Raw genomic sequence first — 11,531 nt, forward strand, 5'->3', positions numbered from 1 at the left:
TAGTTGCCAATTCAAATAAATAATTTAATCTTAACCATATCACAACATTACAAAAAATAAATAATACCTTAAAACTAGCTTACAATCTACGCTGTGTACTTTTTCATTATCAAATGCATCTGGTTGTTTGTTAGAAAACTTGTACATCTCACAGCAAGTATAAAAGTACATCAAAATGAATAAATAATGACGAGTTAGACGGGTGGGTTCTCGAGAACGCTGAAGGCAAAGTGGGAAACGTGAATGTCTTCAGAATTTGAAATTAAAACACCAAAGCGTGGTGACGAGAGTTCGAGATATTTAAACGGGGAGTGCGTCGTCAACCAGGAATGATTTCTCGGGGTCCATGACCTTGCCGGCAACCACAACCAGGTTGTCTTGGGTGTCCATGATGTAGAAGATGAAGGGGTGCTCGACGTTGAAGCGTCTGGTAGGTGTTGAGAGGGGCAGGTTCTTCGATAATTCCATGGCTCCGTTGGACGCTGTAGGTACAAAATAAACGCATTAAGTAGAGGACTTCTTGTTAAATTTATAGAATTTTCTAGACTCTAAACACTAATTCTGCAGGATAGCAAATTACAATATAAAAGAGGTAATTAATAATTACCCGAGAGTTCAGAAGCAGAGCTGTCAGCTTCGTCGACGCGAACAGAGACGTGCTGCACCAGCTCCTGCACGAACAAACCCTCGTCCGAAGACACGCCTGTCAGGTCTGCCTCACGGCTGAAGATACTGCTTACGCCAAACTATAAAAATAAACAGAATATTATTAGTATTTATTAAAGAATATTCCAAATAATATTTAAGGAAAAATTTCGAAATGAGTTTTAGATAGATTGAAACAAAAGGCCGTGTTGTTAAGACGAAAATTAAAATTTATTTTTAGTAAGTAGTAGAAACAAAAGCATAGAAAATTAACTTGGCTGATTAGTATTTCCATCTCCTGTTATTGGAAAGTGGCCAATACATACAAAAAAGAATTTATCATGAACTTTTAAGTTCCAGCCCAAATGAATAAATGACTTTGACTTTGACTTTGAAGTGTAAATAAAAAAGAGTAACAAACCTTAGCCAAAGCAGCAACAGGCTTGGTAGTAGTCTCAACAGCGAAGGAAGGCATGGAGACTTGCAGTTCCTGGTCCTTAAGGCTATCCTGGATATCTGAGAGCGGCATGATGGGCAGGTCGGCGGTCAGGCGGGTGAGGCCGTCGCGGGTGCGCGGGACCACCAGCAGGAGGGCATAGCGACCACCCTGGGACAAAGGAGTTTGTTTAAATGAGGTATATTATAGTCAACGTTAGTAAGTCCGTTGTTGTTCATTTAGTTGACGTCGGTGAGGAACGGCAATGTTACTGAAGCAATTATTTTTGTGCGAATGGCAAGTACAGGGGAAATTAAATATGAATGCAATTTTTTTTTCACTAACCCTACTAAACCCTATTAAATGCTTGATACTGTTAAATAATTTATATCATATTAGAATTAGAATAAAATGATGTATTTGGCTAACTTTAGCAACACCACATTTGATTATGAAGAGGCATGAAATACTTACGTCATAAGGCAGTTTGATAGCTTCAGCGTCGAGTTCAGGGAGGATTCCAGTCTTGAAGGTACCTTTAGTCTTCATCATAGGTATCTGCTTCTTTTCGACGTTAGACTTGTAGAAGACGCCAGGTTCAGTGACCTCGAAGGGATGCTCCCATGAGCCGCGGAAGTACATGCCGTTAAAGATGATCATCAACGAGTCCGAGATTGAGGCTAAAAGAATAATATAACAAATATAATAAAATATATTACAAATAATGAAAAAAGAACAAAAACCCAATGACAATAAGATAGATCAATCAATTCAGCCAGTAACGGAACCATTGAAAATTGTAAAAGGGTATTTTATGTCACTTTAAAGTTTAAACTTGAACTTTGTTTTTTGAAGAAACTTTATTCAAACATCGAGAAATATTATGAACTCACTTGATTTCTTTCCTACGCTGTTAACAGAAAGGCTGGACGAGGTATCGTGCATGTCTTGCAGGGACTTCAGGCTCCTGGCGTGGTTCCTAGCTTCGACGGCGACCATAGTCTCCTCCTCATCTTCAGATTCAACCTTCTTAGGATAAGTCTTCACCAACTTAATCTTCTCCTTAATGTTCTTAGCGGGTTTGTATTCCATTTGTGTGATGTCAACTTTCTCGGGAATATCATCGACGGCGAAGGAAATAAGTTTCTCATCGGTTTCTTTAGGAGGCATCATTTCTGGGATTTCTTCGTTCTTGTTATATTCATTCTTGTCAGAGATCTCTACGGTGAATTCACCATCAGTATCATCATCGTCATTAATTTGTATCTGCTGTTCAGGGTTGTAACGCTCAACGGATCTGACTTCAGTTAGGTAGTAATCTTCAAGAATCTTCTTGTAATCATCGTTGATCGTGTAGTTCTTGTAGATGTAGAAGTAGTTCTTCAGCTCTGGTTGGTTGTATTTGTACTCGTTTGTGTTTTTCAGTCTGTCCATAATGTATCTGTATGTTTTCCTTGTAAGGTTAGGGTCTTGGGGCAGATGTAATGCTGATACCAGCTGTTCTCTTGTTTCTCCGCGGGCACCTTCAGCAAGGATGGCAAGGATCGCCGAGTAACCAAGAGGTGAGAAAGCAATGTTTCTGTCATCGTCGATGTAACCCTGAAAATGAAAAAAAAATGCTGAAATGTTGGTATTATTGTAAATAATCTAGCGTAAATAGGGTATTTGTCGAATAATGTAAATCTGTTTAGTTTCTTTTCTTCTGTAAATTAATACTTCAATATTTTATTCTTCTCACTATAAAAGAAATCAGAATTTCTCTTAAAATGAAAACTTCTTCCAAATATCTATATGCTCCACCACTGCTTTACCAAATCTATCAATAGCAGCAAAATATCAGTCGCAAAGATTAGCGTTTGTGAAAATCGCCGCGGTCTCGATACCCACATTCTTGAGTAAACGCAGTGCATGTACATCGTCGACATCAATTAGGCCTACAGCGATACAATTAGCGTCTCCATACCGTGTACTGGAAATCGTGTCATGTGGATCGCAAACACTCCCCATTACCACGAGTCTAGCTGCGAGCTGTTCACGTGTGAATTTGCATCGTTACAGGATCTCATTACATGGACCTGTTTGGTTTATTGTATGGGGTTTTATATGTGTATTTACATTTACTAATTTGCGTACAGGATAAAAGTTAAAGATATTTTCTTAAACTGATTTTAGTAGCTTAACTAATAATTTTATACTGAAAAATGGGGATATCATTTTCGCCTTCTGTCAGACAATACAATACTGTCTTGTCTGTCATATTTACCTGGAAAATAGCTGTAGAGAGTTCACTGGTCGCTTCTCCTACAAAGCTGGTGTCCTTAGGCTGGTTGGAGCGTCCACCACGGAGCCATCTCGCACTGCTCAGACCAACGACGAAAAATACTGAAAAATAGAAATATAAGTCTTAGATGAAACATCGAAAATCTTCCAAGGTTCACGTATACGCGTAATCATTTGGTACAGAAGCCTTATTTGCAAGCAGTAAACAAGATAATATCCTTAATATTTATCGATTAATTCTCGATGTAAATGTTCCGGATATCGATTCAAGACTGGTTCTCGAGACATCTCGATATGTGGGTCGAATACATGTAGCGGTATCGATGCACGTAACGTATGTCGCGGCTTGTAACTGTGCTGCAGGACAATTTATTTATAGACATTAAGGTGATGTCTTGAACAGCATCAATAGATAAGTGGTATAGGCAACTGGCAACTACCACTTCGCTAAGTGCGGTTCGATTTCACTTGAGACAAATGTTTTTGTACTAGTTTTTACAAATATTTGATCAAGTTCCGATCTTCATTTGTTTGATTTTAAATTTAGAATCTCGTCACCGGGATATGCAACTAAAGAGACTGCAATAACGAGAACGGCAGTAACCTCAAAACTAAATCTATACTAATATATAAAGCTGAAGAGTTTGTTTGAACGCGCTAATCTCAGGAACTACTGGTTCAAATTAAAAAAAAATATTTTTGTATTGAATAGACCATTCATCGAGGAAGGTCTTAGGCCTTAGGTCTTATATACCATCACGCTGCGACTAATGGGAGCGAAGATACAATGGAAAATGTGGAAAAAACAGGGCTGGTATTAATCATAACTTATATCTTCTAACCACGCGGACAAAGTCGCGGGCAACAGCTAGTTGTTAATAAAGTGACACCACTATGTCCATTCATAGCACCATCCCTCTTCCACTGGAGCAATTATGAAATTAAAACGGCTTTTTACGGCCTGGTTTACATCTCGCATCTAGAAAACGTTAATGTTTATTACTTAAGCTTTATATTTATAACATATCTAGGTTTTCCTTGTTAGTGTTGCAACGTTTATTTCTAGGACATTCTGTAAACTAGATTCGTAAGATTAATAGCATCATCACCGACGTTACGTTTTAAATGAGGAACTATTTGGCAAGCGTCAGATGAGCTTGAGTTAATGTTTTACCTATAATGGAAAACCATTTTAATTGTTTAATTTCTAACAAGCAAGTACCGTTAAACATTTACTAGAAAGTAAATCCATTAGTAATGAAATGAAATAATTTATTCTGCAAATAGAATAGACGACATCACTCTTACATGTTATTTTCCAAGCCATCTGGAGTCGACATTTCCTAACTGGCTACCCTGAGAGTAAATAGTCAAAACATCGGAACAAACTCAGGGGTCATCGCCTCTTTTAAAGCCCAGACAATGTAGTTTTCCGTAATGAGTAAATAAATGTAGTGTCGTGTATGGACAGGCATTTAGTTTCCTTACATACCTAAGTATGCATCCAACTCGGAGCATTTTAGATAAATCGTTCATGATCATGATTTTTTAGTTATTATTAATTAATAGTTATGAATTAAAACTTCAGCAGCAAAAAACAGACATTTAAGTACTTGAGCTGTGAATAATATTCTTGTACAACAAAGAATACCTAGCTTACCTAGATATATACCCAAGAATCAGAATCGCCGGTCAAAACTTTGATTTAAAAAGGGACGAGAGACCGGGATACCATTTATCAATAAGATTTTATTATTCTGCGCAGTTCTCGAAATAATTCTTAATGAGTTTATCTTTTTGACGTTTCAACTTTTATTAATGATTTTATTTGCAAAGGCCAGAAAAGAAAGTCAGTAAAATGAATAAATAAAGCTGTCTTGATAAATCGTAAACCAGCGACGCCAATCAGGTGTCGCATTAATTATTACTCGCGGAATCTTCCGAAGATACTGCGCAGGCGCCGCTTTCGTGAAAGTGACTTCTCTGTGAAAGTTTCTTACATATATAAAATCTTCATACAATATATGCATAAAATCACGATTAAATGACGAAACAAAAGAGTAAATTTCAATTTCAATTCTCAAATAGTGCTATTTAATATCTTACTTTTAGTATTGATTCGTTTTGTGTTTTCGCATCTTTTTTACCTATTTTCTTAAATTAAAACAATATGTAATTAAAAAATTTAGTATTGTTCGCACCAATAACGTTAATTAAATAAATTATGTTAAAATCACCGCCTATCTTCTACTTATCCGCCCGCCTACACATCATACGAGATTAATTCGAAGCACTTAGGAATACACTTCCTCATGTAATGACTAGTATAGCGCGAATCAAACAGTTCAAAGAAATCCGTAAAATAAACAAATCGGTTGCAAGACAAATAAATTTGTGAATACCCTCGAATTTAATTGTCACTAAACCGAGGTTTACTATGAGTCTCTTATGTTTTCTTACCCCTTTGTGACAAAATCCTAAAAGCAGTTTTTATTTCATTTCATATTCACTCACCAGTTACATATCCATTCTGAATAGACAGACGTTAGCAATTGTATTAATTAAAATAATTTATACAAATCTCTAGGACATAATACAACCAACAACAACGCTTATCAATTGTAATTATCTAAGCAAATATCTTTGCAGTATTAATAAAATGCATTACCGTAATTGTGTGCATCGAGTGAATCTGATTACGAATAGATCACTACCACTGTATCTTCAAGTAATATTAAAGCGATGTGGAAGAGAGACGCCGCTCTTTTCTTTGTTACGTGTTATCTCTCTCCCACAACTGTTTTAATATCGCTTTAAGAGATAGTAGTAGCTCCATAATAAATCGGTACGGAGGAACGTATAGCACCAGTCACGGTTGCAGAGCACTGCAACGGTAAGGTGGTTAGAAATGAGTATCGCTTAAAAAGTAGATAATACTTTTTTATCTGATGCAACATGAAACAATGGGAAAGCAAATGAAGATGTTAGATGTTAGTCTCTGTCCGTTATAAGAAGAACCTTTTGACAGATCGTAAAATTGATGACGAAAGTGATGAGGCACACGTTGCTGATTCAACACTTACACTTCACACTTAAAATTGAGTCATTTAAGTTATGGAATAGTTAAGCTTTTATCAGATTTTGCTACTCAAAGCCCCACAAATGTATATTTGCTGGCGATGAAAATTGGCACAAAATTTGGCCGATAAGTTTGTACCGTATATCCAAATCATGTTTTGTGCTGAACGAGCTTCGGCTTTCAATTGTTATTTTATTTCTGTGCCATTAAGTGACAGCATCGAGGTATACGATAATGAGGTCTTAAATGCATTTCAGCATACTCTAGGTACTATTATTTACTTAATGTTGCATAGACTATCTACAGAATTGTTAGTGTGGAATCAATGTAAATAATTTTATACAATTAAATTACTTCTTCCTTCGCAGGTCTGCATTTCTCGTGAAATAAGCTCTATATAATTTATTTTATATTTATATTGTCTTTTAGTACTATTAAGTCTAAACATAAACTATAAAACGAAAATAAACTCCACACAACTAAACAAACCTCAGACAAAAGCAATAAATTCTAAAATTAACAAGTTCCATTGTTTAAAACTAGCCTAGCCTTCATGCATTCACTGTAGGTCCAAGTCTCGAAGACATTACGTTTGTACAAAGCTTGGGAATGCGCACGCGCTCGCCGGATTGCTCCAATGTGAGGTAAAGTAAAGCACGGCGCGGTGAACGCACTGCGCTGACCCTACACTATTGTGCTGCGTACCGTCGGCAAATAAACTTAGTGTTGTTTTAGCTATTTTTAGATTTGTTGGCAAAGCTCATGTAAAAAAAAGTCTGGCTGTTATCAAACCTTACAGGTAGACTTTGATCGGGTTCCCTATTTTCCGATTAAGCTAAAATTTTGACAGCATATTGCGTGACAATGTATTATTATGACATGACATAGGACTGATGTGTTGTTTTGTTTTTAAGTAAATATACCGTTAGTTATTAAGTGCGAAATTAGTACCTACATCTAAATCTACGTAAGTGGCTGTACTGGCTCAGATATTAAACATTTTTTCATAAAAAAATGTATAGAGGTATATTGATTGCCAAGAAACGGTTTGAGATACTTTTAGGCAGAACTGTAAGTTAAGCTAATAATATACATTAGTATAGTCACATCATGCTGACTCTACACTATTGTGCTTTAATACCGTCAGCAAACAAAGTGCCGCTAGAGTGTAGTTTGGTCATTAGCAAGTGACAAACGGTATATAGTGTCAGTGCTTCTATTAATGGTATATCTAAGATATAAGATTATATGAAGATTTAGAAGTGTTTTATTCGTGGGAATTTTACTTTTTTTAAGAAAATTAACGTTATACCTATGTAAGAAGATATAAAACGATTTTAAGGTTATTTTATGACTTGTTCAAATTTTTCACCTTAGATCACTATTTTACTAAAACGAATTCTGCAGATTCTTTGATCCTTTTCAAATCATAGACTACTATTTTTAAAATTTCGTGACGATCGGTCCAGTATTTTACTAAGAGACAAAAGTTTACGTCAAGTTTGAATTATCCACGGTTATTCCCTGAGATTTTCTATATGAGCATTTGTCAGTAGCATTAATTTATCATAAGAATGTCACACATGGGTGTGAAAATCTAAAGGTTTTTGTGAGGAATTTATTGGCTTTGCAGATGACATTGCGGAGAAGGTGAATACAAACTAAATGAGAACCATGCCTGTATTACTTTAATGTATCGACAAATGTGGTCACTGAACTAGTAATGTGATGAAGACAACTGGCTATGATTACTAAACTTGATCTAAAGTGTACTTATTCAACGTATTGGTGCTTCTTGCCAGTTCTTCTCCACGGGAATGACATTTTGGAAGCGGACCACCAGCTCCTTTTAAGCCAATTAATAGAAAGCATATAGCAAGTAACAGACCAAATTAATACAAAAACAAATCAATTCATTGATTGATTTAAAAAACTTAAAAAGAAAAGCCAGAAAAAATATTTAATCAATAAATTATTTTGCGAACCATACTTTACTCTCTAAGTGCATACCTCCCGCGAAAGTAATCACAGCCGGCCACAGAACAAAATAATAAACTTGTAATATTATGTACTTGTATAATTGTACACATTATTGCACGCGACTGTACCGCCGGCTATTTTGTACTTCGATAAATTCCGACTACAAGGTAATATTGGCTGAGTAATAAAATTCTATTGTCTGTTGTCATGTTCCTTTTTCAAATATAAAAGTATAGACGGAATGTGGAATTGACAATTGACCGGTTAATCTAACAATGAGAATTCCTAGTTTTTGAAAAAGGAATGTGATTTGTACATCCTGCCTGGATGCTTTTTCTTTTTCGAAATGCCATTTGTTTTAAAATCTGTGTTTTGTGCCTGCTTTTGGAAATAAAAGATTATCTAATAAAATTCGTATAATAAACAAAGTTAAAGAAACTTGATACAACTTTTACACTTAATTCAAGTTAAGTTTATGATACCAATATAAAAGCAAACATAACGGTGTATTATCAGTATCGTCTTCTAGCGGATAGCTTTTTATTCCTCAATCACTATAATTACAATTGCAAGTTTCACACATTACGACACAGCACGTTATTATTCACTCACAAGGCATTAATATTAATGGGACAAGTTCGACGCGTGCGCAACCATCTTTGTCCAGTACTTTACTTCGTTCAATTCTATACAACATAAAACTTTCAGATTTTACGCCTTTTCGAATTAGTTTCGAGTAAAAGCGATTGCTTATATGGCTGTTACCTTAACAAGGCATCGTTACTTTCGTCTTCTATAAGTATTGTTGTATATTGTTGATCTTTGCTAGCTGTTCAATAATAACATACAAATAAATAATAATAACAAAAAGTATGTCTTATAGAAAACCATCACAAGAAACACTGTATCATTAATAACTTGATAAGTGAACATCAATTAAAAACAATTTTTAAAACGTAACGTATTCCATTCTATATTTAAAAATGCTGTTTGAAAGATCTCGTTGCATTTCACAGTTTAAAAAAACACACAAAGCTATTATTATATACAGCCAAAGTAATACCAAAACGTAAAAAAAAAAAAGTTTTTTTTCTTTATCGAATAAGGCTGCAACGACAGATAAAAATGCAGTCACGTAGCTATGTCCAAGCGAGCCTTTGTCTTTAGTTTTTACTAAATCAACGGAAACATTGTAATTTAAATTAGTTTCTGAGAATCCTACATCGCTTCTTAAGACTTTACAAATATGTGACTTGCTTCAATCCGTGTGAATTGTTCAGTTTTTAGTTTGTGGATATTACGATCTGACACGAAATTACAGACTTGTACGAGTATATTACAAACTTGAATTAGTTTAGAAACCTTGTATGGCAATTAAAATTACACTCTTTATTGGTAGAATTGCGAAGAAACGCTCCTTTTTGTATTTGTTTCGAGGGTTTTTTGTCTATTCCTCCATTGAACATTTTCTTTAATTTGGTCTATTCGAAAATATTACGCAAAATATTCTACGAAATAAAAAAGAAATCCTCATGCCTGAATACCGCATGGTTACTCAAACACTCAAATGCCTCAAGGAGTTCAACATGCAATGTCAATAACACTATTTAATCATAAATCGATTCGGCGTATGAACGAAAACATCCTTACAACCGCGAGATCGATCGCGTGGTGACATCATGACATCACTACTTAGATAATTCACACAAATAGAATATTATAACCTAGAAAACCTCTAACTTTATAGTCACGGTTGCAATCTAGACTCGTATACCAGGATATTAAGAAGATGACAATTTTTAATTTTTTTAGCCGCCTGTTGATATCCTACAGGCAAAACAGAATGCTTTTAAAAAAGGAACTTTTAATGGATCGTTTTCCAATTCACTGAGAACAACTACCTATATAAAAATATAGTATTAAAAGAAAAAAAAAGAAAAGAATTTGGTTAAAATACATTTTAAATTACAGTTTAAATTAGAAATTCATTGAATTTGGGATATAAAATCTAGCATAAAAAAGCCTTTCCGCTAAGACACATTTTAACAGACAGATTTAAACTACGCCATTCGAAAAGCTATTTAAGAAAAATGTTTCTTTATTAATAATTACATGAATGGAGGCTTCGATTAATAAAGACAAATACTTTCTAGGAGCAAAAAAAACGGTCTACGTGTATTACTAATATAAGTATGTACTAAACTATGTTATACTAGTAACAAACAAAAATACGATAAACATAACCTAAAAAACAAGTGTTAGTATTAAAATAAAAATTATTTTACTTACATAATAATAATGGACGCATTTTCACAATTCAGCTGTTCTCGTTGTATATCTGAAACGAAATGAAACATGTGTTGTTTATAACGTGATCTAACTATTGTCAACTAGTAGGCAAAATGTTTATTATTATTGTATTTGTTGACTAAATATTGATTACTAAACGATAAACTGTTTTCGTAAACATATTTGAAGGCATAATTAAACATATTATAAATAAATATTTGACATCTATAGTAATTATAGTGAAGTCATCGACAGATACGAAAGTTGAGAACATTTGCGCTTGAGGGCTCAATTTCAGTGTATTCAATTCAAGATCTAGAAGTGCAAGATACACAGCTTAAATAAAATCAGATTTTCATCAAAAATATAGCTTCTTACTAGTTTTACTGCGTGTATATTGTGCCTAATTCTACCAGCAGCGGTGTCCAGCCCTCCTTCAAAAGTCAATACCGGATCTACCACAGGAATAAGGATCTAGTGATCTACGTTAGATGATACAAAAGTTTTTTTACATCAACTCCTTGATTGCGATCCCAGGCAGTTAATTACCTACCCACAATCCTGAAGAATAGTCTACAACAATTATAATTTTATTTAACTCCAAGAAGCTAGTTGATAGAAGATCCGTAATGAATAGCCGATAAATAAATATCTTTCTAGTGAGACAATAGTCCTATGTTTAAGACAACTGCATAGATTGGTTTAAATGGACAGTCTTCACCATCTCCAGAGGACTTAAGGAATTGACGGATTGTGGATACATCAGTCTTTAGCAAAAAAGACTTGGTACCTCGATATTATTGTTTTGTTTCACAAAATAAT

At 34.6% G+C, this 11,531-nt stretch overlaps 1 protein-coding gene across 2 annotated transcripts; it reads right to left on the minus strand.

Moving 5' to 3' along the window:
• Positions 1–3: 3 nt before the first annotated feature.
• On the minus strand, positions 4–11,531 carry LOC113499188 (serpin B6). Of its 2 annotated transcripts, XM_026879560.1 has the most exons (8): positions 11,088–11,531; positions 10,710–10,758; positions 3,345–3,463; positions 1,975–2,680; positions 1,556–1,761; positions 1,067–1,252; positions 608–746; positions 301–482 (listed from the first exon to the last, which is right to left on the minus strand). In XM_026879560.1, the coding sequence occupies exons 2-8, from the start codon at positions 10,726–10,728 to the stop codon at positions 301–303; spliced, it is 1,557 nt and encodes a 518-aa protein (XP_026735361.1). In that variant the 5' UTR covers positions 10,729–10,758; positions 11,088–11,531. The 2 variants fall into 2 exon arrangements, with proteins under 2 accessions (XP_026735362.1, XP_026735361.1); XM_026879561.1 differs by lacking the exon at positions 11,088–11,531 and having other exon boundaries at positions 4–482; positions 10,710–10,728.

The sequence above is a fragment of the Trichoplusia ni genome, chromosome 12 (genome assembly GCF_003590095.1).
Source record: "Trichoplusia ni isolate ovarian cell line Hi5 chromosome 12, tn1, whole genome shotgun sequence".
Classification (NCBI taxonomy): Eukaryota; Metazoa; Arthropoda; class Insecta; order Lepidoptera; family Noctuidae; genus Trichoplusia; species Trichoplusia ni.